This window comes from Schistocerca cancellata, chromosome 8, assembly GCF_023864275.1.
Source record: "Schistocerca cancellata isolate TAMUIC-IGC-003103 chromosome 8, iqSchCanc2.1, whole genome shotgun sequence".
Taxonomy (NCBI): Eukaryota; Metazoa; Arthropoda; class Insecta; order Orthoptera; family Acrididae; genus Schistocerca; species Schistocerca cancellata.
The window spans coordinates 415,549,849-415,575,758 of NC_064633.1; the positions used below are offsets into that span (position 1 = coordinate 415,549,849).

Below are 25,910 nucleotides of genomic sequence, written 5' to 3' on the forward strand. Positions count from 1 at the left end.
TGCATTCCCCCCAAGGCGTAACAAGTGAAGGGAACTCTTTAGGCTCATCTCTCTGCATTGAAAGAGGACTGTTCTTACATAGAGACTACTGGGGTCATTTGGCCACCACTGGGAGGTAACTTAATCGAATTCATTTGTGGCTGATCGGCCCTGGTGCCACCCACTCTGGAAGGGGGCTCTCCCCATGGGCACCATCCAGCCTCAGCAATAGCTACCTGGCCAGTAATCTCTCACTTGGAGTCCACGTGCCCCAGTCATGACAGGCATTCATTTCTTGGCATACATGGGAAGTTTTCACCTCAGGCAGCAAATCAGTGGGACAGCTGTTAACATAGTGTCTAATGTACACTACTGTAAAATGAAAAAGGAACACCTCAATGTAAGTGACTAAGGCATACCATACTCGCACGGGACCCTACAAGAGGACAGCTAATGCAATGACCAAATGTGTAGCGCTGTGGACAAACAGGGAACTGCATTATCGGCTGTGGAATGTTGCAAAAAGCTTCACAATAGCTGTTCACTTCCAGAGCCACTAGCACCAATTTGCTGTCATACAGGGCTCCATCTGTATCTGCAGCACTGTCAACATGCTGCGTCAATGTGGACATGAACCGGTTGTGCGTCTGACGGAGTTTGAGCTAGGGTGTACAAGGAACTTGTGGAAGGCCGAGTGGTCGTACTGCAGAACTGTGCTATCTGTGGGGCAAGAGATCTCCAGTGTGTCGATGTTGCCAGTGGTCAGCAGAAGGTACATGTGCTCGTCAATCCAAGTTGTACAGCAGCGATGCACAGATGCATGCCAAGACAGTCACATCTTATGAAGTGCCAGTCAGACTTCACCTCGACTTCACAACAAATTAGGGACACTGTTGCTTTGAGGGTATTAGGAAGGACCATTCACTAAGGTCTCTGTGAAGCATGACTGCAATTCTGTGTGCTGTTAGAAACTCTTCTGCTCGCAACCCGACATTGTGCAGCCCACCTGCGCCAATGACATGGCAGGCACTTATGTAAGGATGAATGGAGACTTGTCATTGTCAGAAATGAGAGTCACTTCTGCCTCAGTGGCAACGATGGTCATACGTGAGTGTGGCATCGTCCAGGTGAGGGCCAGTGTCTGGAGTGTATACAACAGAGGTTCACAGGGACAACAACTGGCATCACAGTCTGGGGAGCCACATCTTACAATAGCCATCCTCTCATGATTATGGAGGGAACATTGAGCAGTGCACAGTACATTCAAACAATATTCAACCCATCATGCTACCATTCAAGCACCCACAAGTTAATGTGCTGTTTCAACAAATAATGCACATATACACACATCTTGGTATCCTGTACCACTCAACCTGCTCTCAGAGTGTACATCAACTACCCAGGTCAGGACAATCCCTAGATCTGCCCCCACTGAGCAAGTTTGGGACTGGACTGAACATTATCTTGCATAGTCTGCTAGTATAGCAAGACATCTGGACCAATTGAGGCACCAGGTGTAAATATACTCAGATGCGTACGGCTCTGTTGGTGGGATGGTTTGCTGTATATGTCCTCAACAGTGTGTCAACAAAATCTCCCTCTGCTAGGCCAACGAGTTCTTGTTCTCTTTTCATTTTCCAGTAGAGTATAAACCAAGTACTTTCATGAATCCTATAATTATGACGCAGCTACTATACAAACTGATCTCAATACAAATGATCGTAATTAAATACATAACCTTTAATTAATTTTTTTTTTCCCTGGAGATGGTTTGCTGTTTGATGAAAGTGATAATTTTAATAAAGTGACAGACAGCTATTTTGCCAAATCATAATTTTTCAAAAATTATTACTTTTTTACACTTCCTTGTCAAAGGGAATTTATTTTAAGCTGGTGATGGTATATAGGGAATCTACTCTTTCATTGTCAACGGTTAAGAAACGAGCAACTAAACTATAAAATGGCTGTACTTCTTCCTGAAGTTGATCCACATGAAAGGCATCTCAAAACTGCAATTATAGATGAAAACTGAGAAACTGGGCAATATGGTACTGGAGAACTTGTGATTAAAGGCCCTTGAAGCAGGTGTCATCAGGATATAAAAAAGAAGAGTGTGGTACATTTTACATAAAGAATAAATGTTGTGAATACTTTGTGCAAGATGGGTGCTGTATTGAATGCTGACCAAAATCAAAACTCTGTTGTGCCTGGGGATGATTCTCCCTCAGTCAACTCAGAGTAGAAAGTTGCTACTCACCATGTAGTGGAGATGCTGAGTCACAGATAGGCACAACAAAAAGATTCACACAATTAAAGCATTTGGCCATTAAAGCCTTTGTCAACAATACACACACACACACACACACACACACACACACACACACACAAGCAAACGGAACTTGCACATGCAGTGTGGTTTCAGTTGCCCGAGTCTGCAGTCGTTTGTGTGTGTGTGTGTGTGTGTGTGTGTGTGTGTGTGTGTGTGTGTGTGTGTGTGTGTGCGCGCGTGTGTGTTGCTGACAAAGGCCTTAATGGCCGAAAGCTTTAACTGTGTGAATCTTTTTGTGGTGCCTATCTACGACGCAGCATCTTCGCTATGTGGTGAGTAGCAACTTTCCTTCTCTAATATTGTAATATTCAGCTTAATTGATACCCAGACCTCTGCAAACTGCATCAATTTTGATACAATGTGTTGCACAAAAATATCAGGAAAACTGACTTCACCAGATAAAATGATTACCAGTATTCCACGTCAAGTGTTTGAAGATTTCTCTTTTATTGTGGGAAAATGAATTTAGTGATTCAACCAGCATGAGTTGAAGGGAGGAATACTTTGGGCAGAGGTGAAGAAACTATGGGAATACGCTGGTTTGTACCTACAAATTAGCCTCACAATTTTTGTGCTACAGATCCATGTAAACCTACGTTCGCAGCATGACATTCTTGTTTTAACCATGAGATGATGATGACCTTTATTCAGGGGACTGGTCCATGAATACCAGGGGAAACCTTGAAAAAATTGTCAGCTTTCGAAACAGTGTTAACTCAGAGAATAAGATCTGTAAGCCCATATACCGTATTTACTCGAATCTAAGCCGCACTCGAATGTAAGCCGCACCTGAAAAATGAGACTCGAAATAAAGGAAAAAAATATTTCCCGAATCTAAGCCGCACCTGAAATTTGAGACTCGAAATTCAAGGGGAGAGAAAAGTTTTAGGCCGCACCTCCAAATCGAAACAAAGTTGGTCCATTGTAATATGAGACACAATTTAGGTCGAATGAAAGACGATACAGCTATAGTAGTTTGGTTCGAGTCGTAAGCTTAGCAGTTAAGCTTTACCAGGTAGCCATTGCCATGCGTCAGGCACTCCGTCCGTATTTATACGGGTACCCTTCCTTTTTCACGTGCTTCGTCTGGTTTGAATCAATTTCTTATTTTGCTTTGATCTGATAAGTGCCGTTTTCTTTGTTATAGGTGTTTACGTCACTCTAAGCTGAAAATGCATTACTGTACTGTGTCATGCATTGTTTGTCGCATTCTGATAGTGCGTGTTTACAGCCTGTCGCCGCTCGCGGCATGACTTGCTTTTGTGCGCGCTACCACCGCTTTAAAAAAAAAAAAAAAAAAAAGAGAAATCGTCTCATTAGCGAAACAATGGCAAGAGACTACAGTTTGTTGTTACTTACACTGCTGCTTTCTTTGATAATGATCAACAATAACCAAATAATAGACTGCGTATGATAGAACATGTTCTGAATGAGAGTTAGGCGCAAATTTTTCTCCGTTTGAAAATCTTTGCGGCCGCTTCTTTAGTACATCAAATTCTGCACAGAAATTAGTCACCTTACATTTAAAATCTAGTCAGTTGCCATGTTTCATTTCTGACTATATCACTATTAGGCATAAGAATAATACGATTATAAACATGACACGATACGTATATTCTTCCTTGTTTGCTGTTGTTTCACTCTAGTTTCGTAGTTTATTAGGCAGACAGGATTTAAATGAGATAGCAGCAAACATGAAAGAATACATGGCAAAATGTTTATTTTCGTATTATTCTTATGGTGAAGAGAATACTGCATGTGATCCACATTTCATCAGGTTCCTATTAGCAACCATCTCTTCTCACAGGTAGGAAAAAACTCGGAACATAGAGTTGGCCATATTGACAAACATCCCTAACAGTCTTGCCAGTCGGATTTTCGTAGTACATTGAAATTCTGCTACATTCGAAGATGAACAATACGGAATTTGTATTTACTTCATTGGACAATGTGTGAAAATGCAGTGGTCGAAACTCGGGGCGGAGAAAAAAAAAGGTTTTGGCACCAGTATTTATCTTTGTGCCCACAAAGCATGCTTGTGTAGCGCTACATATATTCAACGGCAGAAGTTAGTTGTGGCGGCATCTATCAACATTTTTCAGAACTTCCGCTTGCTTTGCACTCGATTCTAAGCCGCAGGCGGTTTTTTGGATTACAAAAACCAGAAAAAAAGTGCGGCTTAGATTCGAGTAAATACGGTAATGCTTGCCATCTTTTGGGAACATTTTTATGTATTAACCAAAGCTTTAGCTCTCACACTTTTTTAATTGTATTTTTTTGTTGCAAGTGAAATAAACTCAGCTAATTATTTGTGAACATCATAGATACACATTACTCAAAAAACAAACAAAGTAGAAGCTTTATTGTTTTCCTGTAAATTCTTTACCCTATTATCTTTAAAGCATACTATTGAAAAGATGGTGCTGCCATAAACTGTGGTACAACAAAATTTTGAGTATGATTATAACAAATTTTTCAAATGAATTCAGGATTTATCTGCAAAAAAGCATTTCATTTTCAAAGCTGTCACAAGAGTAGTGTACTTTATAGCGAAGCATGTTTTAAGACAGTATACAAACTCTAAGCGCTCTATCTTTAATAGTTTTTAGCCAAAGTGTACCAGAACATGAAACAATTTAATTTTTGTGAAATTCAACTTAAAGTTAAAACTTGCTTTTTCTACTAAACCTGCGTGGCACTAATGCATCCCTGATCCATATTCATCTTGTTTCCTGTGTTGTTCTTCCTCCCTTCTCTTTTTCACACTTCCTCTTCTTATTCTTGCTTCTTTGGTGGCTTCCATCACTGAATTTTCTGCTTCAAAGGGTCTCCTTCAGTCAATGGCTATTAGAGCTCTATGCATATTTAGTCAATCAGGCACTCCCATCAGTTCAATGACATTAAGCCTTGACACTGTGTTGCCATTGAAACATAGAAAAGCATCTAGTACACCTATTTTCAAAGTATTTCATCCTACTAGAACAGTTTTTGGTATCTGTTCCCATATACAATTGTTGAAACTTTCATTTGGATTTTTGAGACATACCATGCAAACATTTCTCTAATAATCTTGCGTCACAAAGATCCCTATACATAAGTTTTATAACTTCCATTATAGCAAATGGCAAAGAATGTCTATGGTTGTAGGTCCCGCCTTGAGTAACAGCCCTATGGTAGCCACACCATGAATCACTACCAGGTAGGCAGAGTGCATGACAGGGTTGTCATCTATGGAGGATTTATGAAAGAAGAGAGCCTTTTTCATTCACTCAAGGTCATATTTATTTTGTCTTATGGCTTGTCCATAATAATACTGCAACCAGTCTATTCCTTTGTCTGTAAGCCGACCACATCAACTAAAGCACTTACCATAAACTAATTTCTTTCCCTTCAAATTCCTCTTCAAGTTCTTAAACTTTTCTCAACATGTCCAGCACATTCAATTTTTAGAATTTTTGTGTGCGCAGGTTTGGTTTCACGAACTTTTTGGTACCCTGTTGAGTCTCCATCTCCTAGGTAAGATGTATATATCACACCATATTTCTCCACTGACCTGTGAAGTACCTTCACAACACCTTCAGATTCCATCCCTCCACTATAATCCAAAATTAATGATTTTCAGTTCCACTAATACAGCCATGACAGTACTTGGTAATACATTCCCCATCAATGACTTTACCACTGTCCAAGGAGATAGCTGCCACTACACCATTTAGGGAACTATAGCTTCTTCATTGCCAGGATGCATCCAGGGCTGCAGACCATACATGTATTGCTGTCATCCTTGTCTACACTTTCCTGAACATCATTTTTCATACTATCATTTGCTACTTCTTCAAAAGTCTGTAGAATAATTTTATTGTACTTATCACCTTGTAGGGGGAGGCAAGTCCATAAGAGCACAGAAAATTTGTGCACTTCTTTACTCTTTGCCTATACACCTGATAGCATAAGCAAGTTTAATATTTGTGTTGCGCACTTTCTGCTTAGTTACACCACAAATATAACCATATTCATTTAAACCATAAAAATTACAAACTATTCTTAATTTTGATGCACAACCTCTTCTAGCATGTCTCTCTTCAACTACCTTCACACCACTACTGCCACATTCCTTACATGGCAAAGTTTTATTTATTAGTTCAGATAGAGCACAGCGTTCAACAATAACACAACGTGAATCAATAGTTGGCATCTCTATATCATCAGCATTAATACTGTCAAGCCCATTGTCGAAATATTTCAGTTTTAGCTACGAAGCACTTGGAGTAGTCAAAGCTAAGTTAAGTGTTGTATCACGTTGTGTTTCCGTATTAGCAGAGTTAATCCGTTTGGTGAACCAATTTCGATAAAATTAACATTGTTTATGACCGAACTTCTAAATTATTCCCATTGCTTTCAAGTGGAATAAGAAACTCTCACACACGTAATAAGAAAATCATGTACACAATTACTTGACTGTAAACAAAATATTTGTGCCAAAACGACGGCAAACAATGACTAAACTCCCTGTATAAACAAAAGATAAGCAAGTGTAAAGCTTTCACAGGTTAGCCAACTTAGGGACTAAAAAGTCATAAAAATGAAACAAATGAGAGCAAAACACAACTGACTGTGTGTCATGGGGACGTCGTGGTGTGTGCAGCCACTTTTAAATTTCTCTAATTTTGGTACTTTCTGTGGTCCATTTTTTGGGAAGTAAACTTTTTCTTGTTCATAAAACTACAGAGAATTTTTAAGACAAAAAATAAAAAAAATCTGTTTTTTGACAGTTACTCACTTACAAGTCCCCTTAATGGTGACACAGTGAGTGGCTTACATGTACATGGAATGGCTTGTCTAGCTATGTGTAATGTATTCAGAAGTGATACAAATCCCTTCAGAATTTTGTGGAAAAGCATCATTCCATGCCAACAGGGCATGTGGACCTTGTCAAGTAGTTGCTGTTAAGCAGAAGGTAGAAGGTCTTAGATTAAAGGGGTCTGTTTTCATTATACGGTGAAGTCTTGATGGATTGGTGGCATAATGCCTCAAAAGAGAACTTTGAAGTTATGACAATGATTTCTTTTTAGAAACTTTCAACAGAGTACTGTTGAAGAGCTATTTTTTCTTTAACTGATAGGTATACTTTCATTTTCAACATAACACAGAAAATAAATAAATAAAATTTGAAATAAGACAAAATAGGAAACTGTGGTACTTCAAAAATAAGCCTTATGTGCCTGTAACATTCAAAAACACAACAGCCATGAATTTGGTATGTTCTGCACAATTGAGAAGATTTGTGTTCTTCCTGCCAGCACCAATACCTAACAACAAAATATGGCATCAGGAAAAAAGCAACGAGGATACATGAGGCAGAGAAATACAGCAAAGAAAACATTCCACTTCAAATGAAATCTATTATTAAATAGGTTTCAACTTGAGAAATAAAATTCTGAAAAACACATGTTTGGAGTACACTGCATTGAACTGAATTACATACTTCTGTGACATAGATTAAGAAGGAAATCAAATCATTTGGGATGTGATGCTACAGAATGATATTGAAAATTTAGTGGACTGATAAAAGAAATGAAAATGTCTTCAGCAAAACTGCCAAAGAAAGGAATATGGGGAAAATAAATAGAAGAAGAAGGACCAGACATGTGTAAAGGCTGCTGGGAATAATTTTCTTGGTACTAGAAGGAGCTGTAGCAAGCAAAAACTGTATCAGAAGTCAGAGATTAGAATATATACAGCAAATAATGGAGAATGTAGATGCTATTCTGAAATGAAGAGATTAGCGTAAGAAAAATTTGCCAAGACTCGTCAAACAAGACACATGTTGCTCATCCCCATTACCAGATGTGCTAATTGCTCCAGTTACACTGTATCTCCTCATCTCCTCCGCACTCCATACCATTTTTCCGAACTATTCATATTTAACTGTTTTATCCATTTTAGTTTTTCTTCTTTTTCTATGCTAAGTCATTGCACAATTTCCAGCACATGTAGTACTACTGATGGTTACAATTTGTAGTGCAAGATGGTATAAACAAGCAACATGCAATAGGGCATGCTTCACCTAGGCTAGCTTGGGTCATTGACATGCAAAGAAGGCCGACTAGTTCTCAAATAGGGTTAGGGTTATACCAGATTTCTCTAATTCTTATCCTTCATCTTTCAAATTTTTTTATGCTGAAATTCAAATACATTCATCACCACAAACCTATACTTTTGTGAGTCACTCTTATATGGCAACAGTTATTTAGTAGATTTGAATATGTACACTGCAATATGAAACAAAAGTCAATGAATTTCCAATAAAAATAAAATAATTGTCATGAGCCACAAGGAAAAGAAATAACTCACACAACTATTTCACTCTGTGTGCAGGTTAAACTAAATACAGGTCAGATTGCCCTACAATGACACAGGTATGACGATAGTGATAGATCACGATGGAAACCATCATAATAAATAGTTAGTTAACAAGGTTGAATAAGCATGACAGTCCATAACTGCTGAAGCGTAACTTTACTCAAGCAATCTTACGTACAGGCACAGTCAACAAACAAAAAAGTAAGAGCAGCCTGCTTTGTTATCTGGCAGAGTCAGGGAATATAGTGTTGTCGTCTCAGAAAACACTGTTTGACTCTCACAGAGAATGGGCTTGAATTGGCCAGCTAGCTGGTCTCATGTGATCAGTTGACTGGAGGTGGTGTTTTCTCCTTGCTGGCAGCACTCTCGCTGGATGTAAACATAATGACACTTGTTTATAGTTTCGTGTCATCCATCAATGGATTCAACAGTGTTATAATAAATTAATCTAAGTACTTTCTTTTATAATAACTTGCTTTAGAAATGCATTTCATACAGACTGCACAATGTGGAATCAAGTTTCTACACAATGTCTCATTCATATTTAAGCTTTCAGCATAGAGGAGGAGGGGGGAGGGGAGGGTAGTTTTAGGTGATGCCTTAAGTACTTTTTTATAATCTAACAGTTAGTAAATATTTCTCCATCACATAACAGAATCAGCTGGGTTCCGTTCCTTTTGATTTGATTTTATCTCACTATATTTTCAGGTGATTTTATCTCACTATATTTTCAGGAGGTGATGCCCCCAACTTTAGATATCTGAAGAATGTCATAATTACCACCCTGTGCTGCTGATAAAATCTTTATTTAAACATTCAGTTTAAGTTTACTGACCATCATCTGGTTCCTGATTATATTTCTTTGGTGTCTTTCACAATTTTTTGATGTGTCAAGTCATCCTTTTCATCTCATACTTACTCCTTTTTCTATCAACCAAAATAAGCAATTTTTGACAATATAATGTAATTGAAAAGACAAAAAAATCTAATCACGTAACGGCGGCAGATACATATGTAAAAGGGTTTTACTTACGCAAACATGTGGAGCCTTCCATCTTCAAGCTCTCAGGTTTTCAAATCTCATCCGGTGCAGTCCACAACAATTAGTCCTTTCTTCTAACCACGTTTGGTAAATCTCATCTGCCCCAGGGTTCTGAGTGTCTTTCCTGAACTCTAGCCCTTTTTCTAAACATCTCCGGTTCATTTCCCTTCACCACTTTTCCTTCCCGTTCAGCCCTTCTGCCGGAAGGAGGAGTGCACTGGCTCTGAAATCTTGCATAAGTAAAACCTTTCCTTTTTTTAATATGTGCGTTCTCCTGCTGCTGCCTGGTGAGTAGATTTTTTTATCCATCCAATTACATTACATTTAATTCTTTTTCTGCTTTCTTATGAAGTTGTCTTTGTCCCTCAGATCCATCATAACACTTCATCATTGTTATCTGCCAGCTTATTTAAATGTAATTATTTCCTGGAGGAACCATAAGAGCTAGAGTAATAAAGTGGGATGCTTTCCGAGACAAATGACATCTAAAATAAAACTCTACCACATACCACCTGCATAACTTCAAATTACTCACTGACACCTGTACGTTGTTCACACATTGTATAAGCATCAATTAAGAAGGCCCAAATGCAAATTATTTCCCCTGGTCATGTCCTGTAGAGGTCTGTTCCACACAGGTGTGTGCAGTGATGCCAACCACATTTCATTCCAACACACCACTGGTATGAAATTATGAATGTTCCGGTTTTTCTAGAACAGACCTCTTAGTCCATTTTGCTACAACTATGTTTACCTCATTACAGGTGTTTATGCCACACCTTATTACTGAAAATCTCATCTACTTTAAATATCAAGAAGTGAACTGTTTGAAGATAAGAGTGCATTTTCTAGAGTCTGAAATCTAGCCTGCTACTCACAGAATAGTAGTGTTATCTTCAGTGAACAAGGAGGGATGCAATGTACTTGACTCTGTTTCATTGGGAGATGGTTGGTGCCACAATACAATTCTCAATTAACATGGGAACTCCAAACTATCAGTCCAAGACTGAGATCCTACAACTGACTCTTTCATCATGGGCACTTTCCAGCAAACTGATAAAAAAGCTTTCACCAAATTTTGAATCAAGTTCTTCATCACCTACTCTATAGCACTAAATAAGTCAAAGTCATAAGTCATTGTTGCCTGGAACACTGAGGGGAAGAGTCAGCTGCCTAATTAAATGCATTGTCTTTTTCCAAGCACAATGGTACTTCTCCTTCATGAAGTATGTGGGTTATGTCTTCAATTGTATTAGATGAGTGTACATGCATCAGGCAAATATATGCTGAGTTTAGTGTAATGTTTGTGTTGCTGATAATATGAAAGAGAAGAAAGAGGGTGAAGTGGAATGCAAGCACATAGCCTACACACTTAATATATTTTTTATTTATAATGACATTCTGGGTACTGCTATCTTCAGATCAAAACTTACAGGTTGTAAAACAACATTCTGTGTCAGTTTGAAGGCCTGTGTTTTGAAATGATGGTGGTAGTAGCCAAAATGTTGTTATAAATTGTAAAAAAAAATTACATTAAGTGATCTAAAATACTTTATTCCCACAAATCCCCAATGATTGCAGATTCAATCAGGAAATTTATTTCCTTTATTATAAATAACTTACTCCTCTGAAATAGGAGGAAGGGGCCCACCAGCCTTAATGTCACCACCCAATGTGTGGAACACTATCAACAATGCTACATGTCCTTACTTCAGGAAAACTACAGAGAAACTTGGGACTTGACCCAAGACATTGGTGTAACACCTGTTTGTGTAGTGTGCTTGGGGGAGGGGGCATTATGAGGATGGAGAGACATGCCAAGTGTAATGGAAATTAGTTTGAAACAGTAAAATGAAAAGGACTACATTACAAAACTTTCTTTGTCTTTTATATTATTGGTAGTGCAATTGCAATGAGCTGAAGATACTCAAAAGTTTATAAATCATCATCTCACTATCAGTGGAGAAAGTTATGAGAAAAGGGGGAAAATAATCTCAATTTTTCAATACACGCTTGTTAAAAGAAAAACAACAAGTTCTACTTCATTATTTGACAAATGAGCGTGTTGGAGAATGATACATTCAATGTTACATAGTGTTGTATGCAGATAATACTGTCTATCACATACATATGTAATAGTGTGTCAAGAAATTCTGAAATGCAAGATGTTCCAAGCCAAGATGAACATCTTGACATCAATGTTCCAGATGATATTGTGAAGATTTGTCAATTTTACTACGTAGGCTGTTGTTTAATAGCGGAAAAAAGTCATTTTTGACTTATTAAAGCAATGGTTACAAACCAATGACTACCGATGACAATTTGCAGGGTGAAAAATTGTGTGCACATCAACTAATAAAGAAACAAAAGACTCAATGCTTGCACCTTTGGATCACATGCACCAATACAACAGGGATAGTAATATACTTCCATACTGCATCACCAGGGAAAATGAAACACAGGGACATTATTTTGAGTCCAAGAGCAGGCGGCATTATCAGCACTGGATATACATACATAATCCCAGGTAAAAAAATGGTAAATATAATTCTGTATGCCCAAGTTAAAAAAAAATCAAGAGCTTACTGTATCACAATTATCTTTGGCATGAGGCCATAGTCACTAAATAAATTGTACTAAGTTGAAAAACTTTGGAACTGTTACATCCTTATGTGAGTTCACAACTATTAGAATAGATACCCAGATAGTGATAAGCATGACACTTTACTGCAACACACAAGAAATGAAATGATTCACGACAATGTCCAGTGGGATGCAAAATCAGTAACTTGACAACACACAAACAATCTACCTTCTGGATCTGACATGAAGAATGAATAACTGTTTCCTTTAGTTCATGACAGATAAAAACAACACTTTTAAGTGGCGATGTCCATGATGGGTGTCAATCAGTGCTGAGAGTTTATCAGTACAATTCCAAGTCTAGTCAGATACCTATCATTGATCATAGCTCCTGGACAAAATCACAATACATGTCAGCCAATTTATACCAACCCTGAAGTACAGAGTTCAAGGGATGCCAATGCTGAAGGAGACAAACGCTCCGGTAGTGATGGCTGGCTGCTTGTGGTGGCTGCTATAAAGTTTCTTCAAGGCTGTTTCTGTGACTGGAACTGAGTCACTGGGAGGTGTAGATCCAGATTAGGCCCTGCGAAGGAACTGTTTGGCTCAGTGAAATGAACTGCTTGCCAATGGCTGAATGCTACCTTAAATACACACCTGGAAGATGGATCTCCATTCTGTGCCCAATGGACACATGATTGCCAGATGTGAAGTAGTGCCCAAGCGTGTCACTGCCCCAGCAATGACACAAGTGCCACTGTTGGCGAAGTGGGCAGTCCATTTCCAAGGCAAACAAACTGGCATGTTTTGGTTGGCCATACTGTTGACACGATGTGCGAGGACGCTGACTAGTGTTTTGATTGAGAATACTTCCTGCTCGTTAGTGTGGCAAGATCAATGGTAGGTGCCTGTGGTACTGGAATGCAGCAACCTTCTGGTATCAACTGTGTTGCTGGGTAGCTGTAGTCACGTGCAAATCTTATGGATACAGCAAATTCAAAATATTATTTCTACATGATACTGAATGTCTACACATTTGGAAAGTGGTGTGGAATATGTTTCCGGTATTTTGTTGGAAGACATTTCATATCCAGATTTTTTATCTGTGGCTGTTGAATTTTTGGCTGGTTACCGTAAAATAAAACTACATTCAAGAGTAAGGGGAAGAAGGAAAACTAATTCTGAGGTTTATATCATGTACATAAATACCACCCTTCTATATTCAGATGGTTGCCTGCAGTTACTTGAGGATAGTAACCTGTGAGGTAGACCCCAAGTAAAAGTGGTTGGGTCTGTCAGGAAAATGTGCCTTTCCTCAAAGATTTATTTAGTAACCACAGCCATTTGCTCGAGCACCCACCCATCCACCCACCCAAACAAACAAACAAAGAAAAAACACATAGCATGAAAGTGTAAAACAATTGCTCAGGGAACTTAAATGAGGATCTCTGGAAGAAATTTTATTTTGTTCTCTCAAAACCCTTTCAGGTGATGTCATTTTCTCAATTTTAACAGAAATTTTTCAGTCCACAATACGAACTTACACAAAATGTGAAATAGTTCTTCAATATTATGAAAAAGATTGATCACTACTTGCCCTATAGAGGAGACATGGAGTCGTCGACAGGCACAACAGAAAGACTGCTAAACATTTAAGCTTTGGGCCAAAAGATCTCCTTCTGAAGTAGAACACACACACACACACACACACACACACACAGCGGAGTGCCACTGAAGTCCTTCTGGAACCATAAGGCTTCATATTTACGATCATATCTAGCAGAAGATTCCAGTCCCCATTTAGCACCATAAACAGAACATCACTACAACAAGCAGATGAGGATGTTCCAGGATGTCAGCTGCACCATAAGATGCATCATTTAACACATTCATTACAAGAAAATGAGCATATCATGGTAGCCTCACTATTTCTATTATTTCCACAAGTTACTTGAAAGTGAATATCCTGTAGTCTATGACTTTTTTTCCAACTGGTCCAATGATAGTTACAAATTGTTTTATTTAATTCATGATGATTACACTGATATGCAGAAAGTTCATTTTGGTGGAACTGCCATTTCCAAGTGTTCCTGTGGAGATATTATAATTGTTACAGTACACTTGTGTCTATGTATTTTCTATGTAATATTACATCATACTGTACTTGCATCTATGCAGAATGACATCCACAATCCAGCTCATAGTGAGTGTTCTGTCTGGTAATATGTTGTTATTGTAAACTGTATAGTTTTTTCTTAATGGGCTTTTTGTGACTTTATATAATACTTTTTGGCAGTTGTTTGACAGTTTTCACTCCAGCAATGCTTTATATGTACAGAGTAAATTACATCACATATTTAAATAAAATTTTCTAAGCAGTTTTTATGTTTCAGATTTGTTTGTTAAGGACTTTGTTTGGATATATTTTCGTGTGAGTGTAAATTTCCAATTCTTCTAAGATGTTCACAACATAACTTTTATATACTTTATGTAGAATCTGCAAAGCATTTTTGATCTTCCTAGCCTTATGATTTTGGCTTTTTAGTTGTAAGTGAAAACTTGACTGATTACTTTCACAGTTTCTTGTATGCTCTTTAAATCCGATTCCAAAGTTTCTTCTTGTTTGTCTGATATAGAATTTAGTCCAATTGTCATAGGACATTTTTTGAATGACTGGATTAGAAAGAATAGGACCCTATCATTGATCCTATTTTTGTTTTCAGGTTATTGTTTCTGTGAAGAGTGAAATAAAACAGTCTGTAGCTAAACTTGTATCAGTCGAAAGAAAATGTCATATTTTGATCTTATGTATGCCGAGAAGTAATTGTTAAGATTTTGTAGCCTACTAACCTCGTCCTTTTACATTCCTTGCTTTTATTTGATATATGGGTTTTCGTCGAATGGGGGCACATTTTGTTATGGTTGATGAGAGGCAAGGTTTCCATTCACCATTATTTTCTTCTAGTGGAACAGAACCTGCAAAAACACAGTGTCGTAAGATTTTCTTCGGGTAATTGTAAAATGGGTCAAATATTTATTTTAAATTTTTTTTAAAAAATATTTTCAGAATAGGAATGAAAATTTTATAAAAAGAGTGCTTACATATTTTGTCCAAATATCTTCCTTGCACGGAAATTATAAAGGGTTTCTTCTTCAAGCTGACAACGCTGAGGGTTCCCTCGCTGTAATACCAGTTGTAAGGCTAAAATTTTATGAAGATTTCAAATTATTGCTATTTTCTGAGAGGGTTATTTGTATTTAAACCTATACATATTTTTTTAAAATAATGATCATAATATTCAGCAAACTTTATAACACATTACACAATAGTTTTTTTATGTGCTGCCATAAATTTAATTATCTTTGCTGTATTTTATGTTTCATTTATTTGACTGTGGATTTCTGGTGAAACTTTGTAATTATCACACAAGAGAAAGCACTTTTTAAGCCTCTTTTTGACAATGTTTTGGGTTAAAAATATGTTTTGTGATGTGATTGTTGCACAGATGATATCTTTCAAGCAGTAATGTCTGCAAGTGGACTTGAAGCCCAAATGCCTAGATGAAGTGAAATAAAAAGTTGTGGAACTTAAGCAAAATACTGGTATTTTTATACAATAACCGAACTGCCTGGTGTAAACAAAATAGAATGCAGTTTGCTGTATAACAAAATGATATGCAATATAATACAGAATTGTATAGTTATGCAACAGAATCTCAGTCAGGAAATGCTCATATTACAATATATTTTTTAATGTCAGTGGATAAATAAAAGGTTTACTCACCAAGCAAGCTATTAAAGTTTGCAAGCTTACAGAGCCAGTGGCTCCTTCTGGCAGAAGGGTTAAAGGGGAAGGAAGAGAGGTGAAGGAAAAGGATTGGCGAGGTTCAGGGAAAGGGGTAGAGATCGGAAAAGCTGCCCAGAATCCCATAGTCAGAGGAGACTTACTGGACGAGATGAGAAGGAAATACTGACTCTTGGGAACTGCATTGGACAAGATCTAGAAACTGAGAACTGAAAGATGGAACATATGGCAATATGCATGACAGATTACTGCCAAAACATTGTGCACTAGTTGATAAGAGCGAAAAGCTAAGTGCATTGTATGTGTTAGGGGTGGGGGATGAAAAAAAGACTGGTTAGAAAATGAAAGACATAGAAAACTAAATCGGAGTGAAGAAAGGAACACTTACTGTGAAGTAATGCCAAGACCAAAGAAATTAATGTAAATTTAGGCCAAGTGGATGGCAAGAACCAAATTAGGACCTGACAAGGATATTGTGGAGATTGAGAGGGTGACAAAAAGCTATTCTAAGTATGGTGAGCAAAATATCGGGCCAAATGAACCTCATTTTAGGGCCTCAAACAGAGAGCATCCTGTGAAACGACTTATCGTATACCAGCTGTTCGGCCTTTTACATTGGCATTACCACCACCAGGTTATCAGTTAGAATAATTGGACATAGGCAGAGAGTATATAGTGGAAACACACAAATCCTGTTGCAGATTGTGATCTACAACAAGACAGATGTGACCTCAGTGCCTGTTTCACCACATATGCCATCTGGATTCTTCATCCAAATACCAGTTTGACAGAACTCTGCAGGTGGGAATTGGCACTACAACATGTCCTTGGTTCTTGCCACTCACTTGGCCTTAATTTACATTAAGTTCTATGGTCTCAGCATTACTTCATAGTAACTATTCTTTTCTTCACTCCCTTTTAGTTTTCTACATCTTTCATTTTCTGATCTGTCTATTTCTCTCCGACCCCCTCACGTATAATGCAGTTAGCTTTTCACTCTAATTAACTTGTTCATGATGTTTTGGCAGCAATCTCTGTTTTGTGTATTGTCCTATCTTCCACCTTTAAGCTCTCAGGTTATCAAATCTCATCTGGTGCAGTCCCCAAGAGTCAGTATTTCCTTCTCATCCCGATCAATAAGTCTCCCCTAACCCGGGGTTCTGGGCAACTTTTTCAAACTCTACCTCTTTTCCTAAATCTCACCAGTCCTCTTCCTTCACCCTTCTTCCTTCCCCTTCAACCATTCCACCAGAAGAAGAAGCCATTGGCTCCGAAAGCTTCCAGCCTTTAATAGCTTCTTCATATGTGTGTTCTCCTGCTACCACTTGGTGAGTAGACTTTTTATGTATCGAATGACATTATATTTTTGAAAATTGATGATTTTCAGTGATTCAATGTAATTTGTAAGTTGTAGATATCAATGACATATTTTATAGCTGATAGTACACCTATACTGAAATCTAACAAGAGGTTTTGCAGTAAAGTAGTAAATGTGGGTGCAATTTGTGTAATCTGAATTAAATGAAGTGAAATCCATGTGGTAAAAAGCAATGGGGTGAAATGATCTCGGTGAAACATGTTCAGAAATGTCATAAAAAGTGTGATATGTCATGAATATCCGGGTCTAGCAATCCCAAAATTTACATATTATTTGTGATAATTATAAGCACAGAGGATAATTTACAGAGAAAGAATAATATTACAATTTATACTGCATTATAATTTATAGCAAATGTGATTCATTTACTGTAAATTATCAATCTGTGTTTATAATTATCATGTACAATACATATATTTTTGGCATGTCATGCTTCTGTGAAGAAGATACTGATGTCTCCTTAACCAATATTAAGCTTCCGAAATGACAAATTAATCTATTTAAATCAGTTAAGCAAAATAATTTTCCTAACTATGCAACTGTTAACTGAATGTTATTCTGACAAATGAAATAATTATTTTTATTCGCATTTTTTTTCTCATGACAGCATCTCTTCTTTTTCTCAAATCCACAAGACAAAACTATTCCTGGCGTAGTTGTGAATTTGGTTACTTCTTTTAAGTAAATTAGAACATTATGATGTAACAGGAAATGCTGAAAAATGGTTTGCATCATCCTGGATTAAGCTATGAAGAGTTATCCAACTGGGAATGCATTGATTTGTGTATATTAATGACCTTTCATCAGTAACATTACCAGATGCCAAATATGTTTTGTTTGAAGATGATATGAACACCGCAATAAATAGCAAATCAAATACAGATACAAAAGATTGGTTCCTAACCCATTCTTTTCACACTAAACTTTAAAAAATGCACTATATTCAATTCAGAACTTTTAAGAGATTTCTCCACAATATATGTCCAAAATATGATGACAGGCAGATAGAAGAGATTGAGTGTCTTAAATTCTTGGGATTACAGCTTGAGAAAGCCATCTATGTTGGTATAAAGACACATACTTCAGGCAGACCAAAGCACAATGGCAAAATGCAAGTTTTCACTGAAAGTCAATGGTAAATGACCTATCAGGAGACTGAGTCCGCATTGAGTAATACTCTCCACATAGAACTCGAGATAGCAGATCTCCCCCTTGATCGAGCACAAGATTATGCCAAATGGAGACAGAGAACCAAAAGAGCAGATCTTGCTACATTCCGGGACAAACACTGAGGAGCAAGAAAAAGACTGCTTGACAGCAAATTCAACTCAGAGTGCCTAAAGTGCCTGAAGTGCCTAAATAAATCTATTTGTAATGTGCATGTTGTCAGGCATAGGTGACATAAAAACAACTTAACATGGAATTATCACATGCACCTCAGTGTATTTTACATTTGCTTGTTTTGTGGCAACTCTGTTATTACCTTTTAAATGAACATCTGTTTACGATTTTTTGACTTACTCCACATCCATTAGGACTATTAAATAGCTGCATTGTCTTTGTAAATATCTATTGTGTGTTCTTGTTTTCTGACACATTCTACATCTTTGAGGATCTCCTCACTATGGATCAAAAAGTACATTTAATCTAAACTAATCATAAAAAGTTTGATAAGATTTCTCTGGAATAGTTTGTACTCTACTGGAACACTGATACTATCAGCCATCTTAATCCAGCAGTGTTAATTTGTGTTTGTCCATTTATTTTCTTACAGGTCATTAGTAATATTTACTGTGACTTTGAAAGCTTCCCCAATAGAATGACTTGTGATACTTGTCTTGGGTTTGCAGCCATATCTTCAAGTCGACATAATATTTTGAAAGTTCACCTGGATGTCATCTTCAGGTGAGATGCTACTGTTAATTTAGTCTCTGTCATTGACAGGAACTGCTATCATATGATAAAGTACATTGTTGAACACCATCTCATCCACTATGAGTCCAAAGTAATTATGGATTGATACTGCCTCATCTCAAAAGCCAAAGTAGTGATCTGGCAGTAGTAGTCTATACTTAAGGACAATGAAGCACACAGAAGCTGATGAGAGAGTTAAAAAATTATTGCTTCATTATTAAGTTAAAAACCACAGGAGGACATGCATCCCACTTGCCAGTACACAAACCAGATGGTGGAGCCACTGTCAAGTAGTTCCAGTCCCTGATAAACTGGTCACCATCACTCACTGACAAATGATACAGGAAGCTACATCTACATCTACATTTATACTCTGCAAGCCACCCAATGGTGTGTGGCGGACGGCACTTTATGTGCCACTGTCATTACCTCCCTATTCTGTTCCAGTCGCGTATGGTTCGGGGGAAGAATGACTGTCTGAAAGCCTCCGTGCGCGCTCGAATTTCTCTAATTTTACATTCGTGATCTCCTCGGGAGGTATAAGTACGGGGAAGCAATATATTCGATACCTCATCCAGAAACGCACCCTCTCGAAACCTGCCGAGCAAGCTACACCACGATGCAGAGCGCCTCTCTTGCAGAGTCTGCCACTTGAGTTTGCTAAACATCTCCGTAACGCTATCACGGTTACCAAATAACCCTGTAACGAAACGCGCCGCTCTTCTTTGGATCTTCCTATCTCCTCCGTCAACCCGATCTGGTATGGATCCCACACTGATGAGCAATAATCAAGTATAGGTCGAACGAGTGTTTTATAAGCCATCTCCTTTGTTGATGGACTACATTTTCTAAGGACTCTCCCAATGAATCTCAACCTGGTACCCGCCTTACCAACAATTAATTTTATATGATCATTCCACTTCAAATCGTTCTGCACGCATACTCCCAGATATTTTACAGAAGTAACTGCTACCAGTGTTTCTTCCGCTATCATATAATCATACAATAAAGGATCCTTCTTTCTATGTATTCGCAATACATTACATTTGTCTGTGTTAAGGGTCAGTTGACACTTCCTGCACCAAGTGCCTATCCGCTGCAGATCTTCCTGCATTTCGCTACAATTTTCTAATGCTGCAACTTCTCTGTATACTACAGCATCATCTGCGAAAAGCCGCATGGAACTTCCAACACTATCTACTAGGTCATTTATATATATTGTGAAAAGCAATGGTCCCATAACACTCCCCTGTGGCACGCCAGAGGTTACTTTAACGTCTGTAGACGTCTCTCCATTGATAACAACATGCTGTGTTCTGTTTGCTAAAAACTCTTCAATCCAGCCACACAGCTGGTCTGATATTCCGTAGGCTCTTACTTTGTTTATCAGGCGACAGTGCGGAACTGTATCAAACGCCTTCCGGAAGTCAAGGAAAATAGCATCTACCTGGGAGCCTGTATCTAATATTTTCTGGATCTCATGAACAAATAAAGCGAGTTGGGGTCTCACACGATCAGGTGATGAGCATCCATTCACTCATTCACCTATGGCAGTTATAGGAAGAATAAATCTCGATTTTTGAGGCTTTATTTTTACTGATCATGAGTTTTCAATGTATGATATAATTAGTGCTGAAAATCTAATCCAGTTGATCTGTACCACCAGAGAGAGAAAATGTCACTGCATCACTTATATACAGTGTTGGAATAGCTTGAAAAATACTTGACAGACAATGGACAAGAGGGTACTTGTTGTTGTTGTTGTTGTTGTTGTTGTTGTTGTTCCCCCCCCCCCCCCCACCTAAGGTCACATCATTACAATTCTGACAAGCACTGCACATCTGAGTCAAGTAAATTGTGTGTGACCCAATTCTAATCAATAGGAATTGTTGGCAGCAATTAAGTGCTAAAGGATCAACATGCCTTCCTCATGCTTTCTACGTCTTGTGGAGTCTATGACAATGCATTGCTGTCATCGTCAGGGTTAACAGATTAACCCGTTAAGTGTCATTACCCCCATTTGGGGATTTGGCTTTGTAACGGAAATTTTGCAATTCTGATGATGCTGGCAGTGAATGCTACCATTTCCCATTGTTTTCCAGATCTTTGTTGAGCACTTGCATTGAAGTTTCATCAGTTGTTAAACAAAGGAGTTGTACACTTTTATTTCTCTCAAGAAGCTACATTTTTCAGTGTTACAAGAGTTACGCATTTTCAAAACTGTGTAAGTTAAATTATTATGTAAATAACTTCCAATATCTGTATACAGGCATATTTAATGGTTTGAGATGATGTTTATTGATCATTTATTTCAAAGAACTATTTCATTTCTGCTTGACACATGTCTGACCTTCAATCCCCATTTGGGGCTCATGGCAGTTCTCATGTAAAACTTTATTTTGCTTTTATTTGCTCCTCAGCCACAATAAGTCACTATGAAGCACTTTCTATGAGGAAAATTGAAGAATTGTAAATGACCTGAACTTCATGGCTTCTTTTGGTGATGTGAATGACACTGTCAAGCTCCCTCCAGATCGTGTAGGTGAGATGTCTGACTGTAAAGATATCGACAAAAATATATTTTAAAATACTGTTCCATCTGATGTGCCAGATTCCTTGGAAATTCGTGGCAAAGAGAAAAGGAAAATGAGGAACATGCAGGCCAATGACAGAAGAAAGTGAAAGCTATTATCACTTCTAGCTGGTCAACAGAAGATGCGACTTACTCTAAGACCTATCCTGATACACCAGAAAGTGAACAGCGAAAATCAAATTTGGTAGCAGCACTAAAAGGCAAACCTGCCGTTGAGTGCTTTGAAGAATTTTTTGATGACATGTACTGAACTTGATTGTCAGTGAAAGTGTCCGATATGCTACACAGAACAATAATCACAGCTATGAGTTATCCAATGGATGCATAAACAAGTTCATATATATACTATTTTTCACTGGATACCATGCTCACCCATAGGAAAAGTTATACCAGAATGAAGATGATGACTTTGATATATGAGTCGCAACAGATATCTGGAAATAAAGCGCCACCTTCATTTCAATGATAACACACGTCTGAACAGAATTCCACCTGATGAAAGGTATCAACTTTTTGAAACTCATCCGTTGACGGATTTTCTGAATAATAATTTCATGAAATTTTCAGTTTTTTCAGACGGCCTGAGCATTTATGAGCGAATGGTATGCTATTAGGCCATCATTATCTAAAACAATTTATTTGTGGGAAACCAGTGAGATCTGGATTCAAACAGTGAGCCATGTGCTGTTCTCAAAGCAGTTTCTGTTACCATATATCAGTCTATGAAGGAAAATCAAAGGATAGAAATGATGTCTCAGTTCTGGAACTTGGCGGATCAGTTGTGTTGAATATGATTTCTTTTCTGCACACTCCTGAACTTCACAAAATGTATTTTGATAACTTTTTCACAAGCTTCTATTTGATGAACGAGCTCTCAGAAATGAGAGTAAGGGCAACTGGAACTGCCTGTATGAAGTGAATGAATAACTGTCCAATAGAATCTGAGAACAGCCTGAAGAAGAAATGAAGAGGAGCGTATGACTATAGATTTGACAAGAATGGCAGTAATATGGAAGGATAACAATTGCGTAAAGTTCTTGTCAAACCATGAGACAGTGCATCCAGTAAGCCAAGTAAAGAGATGGAGCAAAACAGAGAACAAAGAAGTGCAAGTTCTACAGCCAAGAATGATTTCAGAATATAACAATCATATGAGAGGTGTGGACAAACTGGACTGGAATGTGGAGAAATATTGTGTGAAAATTCAAGGTAAGACATGTACTTCCCATTGTTCACCAATGCGTTAGATGTAGCATTGGTTAACACGCTGCCTCTCGAATGAAAGTATTCCATTACTTCAATTCTGGAGGATGGTGGCAAGGGCATATCTTGTTCAATCATCTGCTCCTTCTGATCTGAAAAGGGCAGGACGTCCATCATACCCCAATTGATCTCAGGACTTCTGGAAACGAACATGTGATTGAATGCACAACACTGGGGAAACAAAGAAAATGCACAATTTGCAAGAAAAATGTGAGGAAACAGTATTTAGTGTGCAATGTGGGACTCCATATTGATTGTTTTGTTGTCTGGCACAAAAAATAAAAGAAAATGTAAAAAGTGAGTGGCATGTGCCATGATCCCCATTTAGGGATCAATTAAAATAAATCATTTATTTCAAGGTTAATGCATTTTTTTAAATTTTATATTCCTTTACCTCATGTCTATGTCGATCAGGGAATTCTTTTTTAAGTAATTTTTTAAAGTGATTCTTTTTTACAATGTTTGCAGTATTGCAAGGTGTCATTCAATGTGCAAAAAAAAACCATTTCCGTAGAAGTGGATGAGTACATGGGCTACATTTTTAACAATGGTGGTATTTGGTCAACACCATCTTGTAGCTGTTGCCAAACCAGTGACATTTCACATTCTCAAAGAACTGCAATCATTCTTTGTAAAAATTAATTCCTGTGTTACATACAAGGTCACTTGTCAGGCGCATATATTGAGCAGTGCCATATTGACACACTATGGACTAGATCACAGCCGACTAAAAATACTGGCCCGGGTACTGGAAGCCGCATTGTTTGTGACATAGACAAAGTAGTTCTTTGCCTGTAGTGACCGTGATCTGTTCCATGTGAGTTTACTAGTTCAATTGCATATGTGATTCAGGACGTCTGCACGAACTTGTGTGTTATTTGTTTGTTAACTTCAGCTGCTAAAGTGAAATTTTTGAAGTTACAGTTCTATTAATGGTAAGTGTTTCTTAACTGCTAGCAATTGTAATGTCTTCATGATCAATGTGAACAAGTATCTTCAAGGTTCTCGCAAACTATCCTTTAAGGTTATGTCATCTTGTGTATATTCATATTGTAATACATACACTGAACATCCTTCTTCAGGTATTAAAAATGTCAAGGTGCTGTAGCTTGGCTGACAGTAAAAGAAATTACAAAATGAAAAAGCCAGCAGATTTTCTTTACCCAGTGATGAAGAACCAAAGAAAATGTGGTTGAGAAAAATTCCACTGACTTTTCATAGTTACAGAAGCCTATAATATGCATGAAGCATTTTAGTGAAGAGTTCACAGTAAAAACGGAACAGTTCACAACTGATGGAAAAGTAAACACCTTTGTAAGGAGTTATCCAAAGCTAAAACCCTATGCATGATCATCAATTTTCTCCAATTTGTCACAAGACTTGACAACCACTGGACCCTCTTGCAGAAGGTTACTGTATGTGATGCAGAAAGTGAAAATTTTGAAAACAGAAAGAAGCCTGGAATATTATAGGCAGTACGAAGAGCAGAATGCTATTCAGGATTTGGAAGACATATACAAATATTTTTCTAGTGGTATCCATTTCAACAAGGAACACTGATACTGTATTAAGAATTAAGAATGAACAAAAAAAATAAGTGCTGTGCTTTACTGGTACAACTGATGAAATACCTAATATTATTGGATATGTAACTGTCAAGACTGATCTGAGTGTCCTCCTTTCCTTGTGTAAATATAAAATTCCTCAGCATAAAGTGTCCCACAGTTGTGTGACAATAAAATCTGTGTGTGTCTTAGATAGTATAATTAAATATATCAAATCAATAGTACCTAAAGAAGACACTTTAAACAAGAATTTTGTGATTCAACTGAATATGTTGGAAGAAATTTTTTTCAGATGACAGATGTTCACAGTTGCAACTAATAATAGAGCAAATCCAGTTTATAAATAAAAACAACAGTTGTAAGTACAGTGGGAACACATTATTATCGCCAGCTACACTTCATGTACTTTCACCATCTGCAAATATCGCTGAGCACAATAGTGGTTATCTGTATGTGCCACATCCTTGCAATGCGAGGAAGCTTATAGCAAAGTTCAATTTAAACAGTTTAAACTTGAGTACCTGAAGATTAAAAAGGAATTTTTGAAAGATTGCGAACTTGTGGTAAATGTGCTTCTGGATGAAACTTACATTGAGCCTTGTTTGATCTCTATGGGAGATACAATATAAGGTACCAGCAAGACTGATAAAAATTTTGCTAAAACAACTCAGGTTTTCTTGTTATCAAGCACCCCCCCCCCACCCCTTTTCCAAAATTTAAAAGTGTTTAGACTATTATACCTGTTCACAATTTAACAGCTCCACATCTAAAAAATATGCTATTACATTTAATAAATGAAGTACAGAAAATTGAATTTATTGTGTTAGCTTCAGTATCAGATAATAATGCAGTAAATCGGAAACCTTATGAGATACTTACTCCAAATTGGGTACTGCAGCCTTGGATTGCACATCTTGTCAATAAAAGTAGAACGTTATTATTAATTTTTTATGCTGTACATACACTGAAATGTATGTGTAACAACTGGACTGGTAAACCTGACAGAGCGTCGAAGTTCCTGATTTTGACCTAATAGTTATTGCAGCTTTTGAGTATTTGGAACTGATGTACAAAAATAAAACGGCGCATAAGTAAA

The 25,910-nt window shown here is 37.6% G+C and overlaps 1 protein-coding gene across 2 annotated transcripts in view; it reads right to left on the reverse strand.

The window, feature by feature from the left end:
* The window catches only part of LOC126095256 (uncharacterized), a 131,627-nt gene that overhangs the window by 66,273 nt on the left and 39,444 nt on the right, over positions 1 to 25,910 (reverse strand). For both annotated transcript variants that reach the window (XM_049910009.1, XM_049910010.1), the window contains exons 4-5: positions 15,399 to 15,498; positions 15,147 to 15,272 (exon numbers count right to left, since the gene is read on the reverse strand). In XM_049910009.1, the coding sequence (XP_049765966.1) occupies positions 15,147 to 15,272; positions 15,399 to 15,498 (226 nt within the window). The remainder of the gene's footprint in view (positions 1 to 15,146; positions 15,273 to 15,398; positions 15,499 to 25,910) is intronic.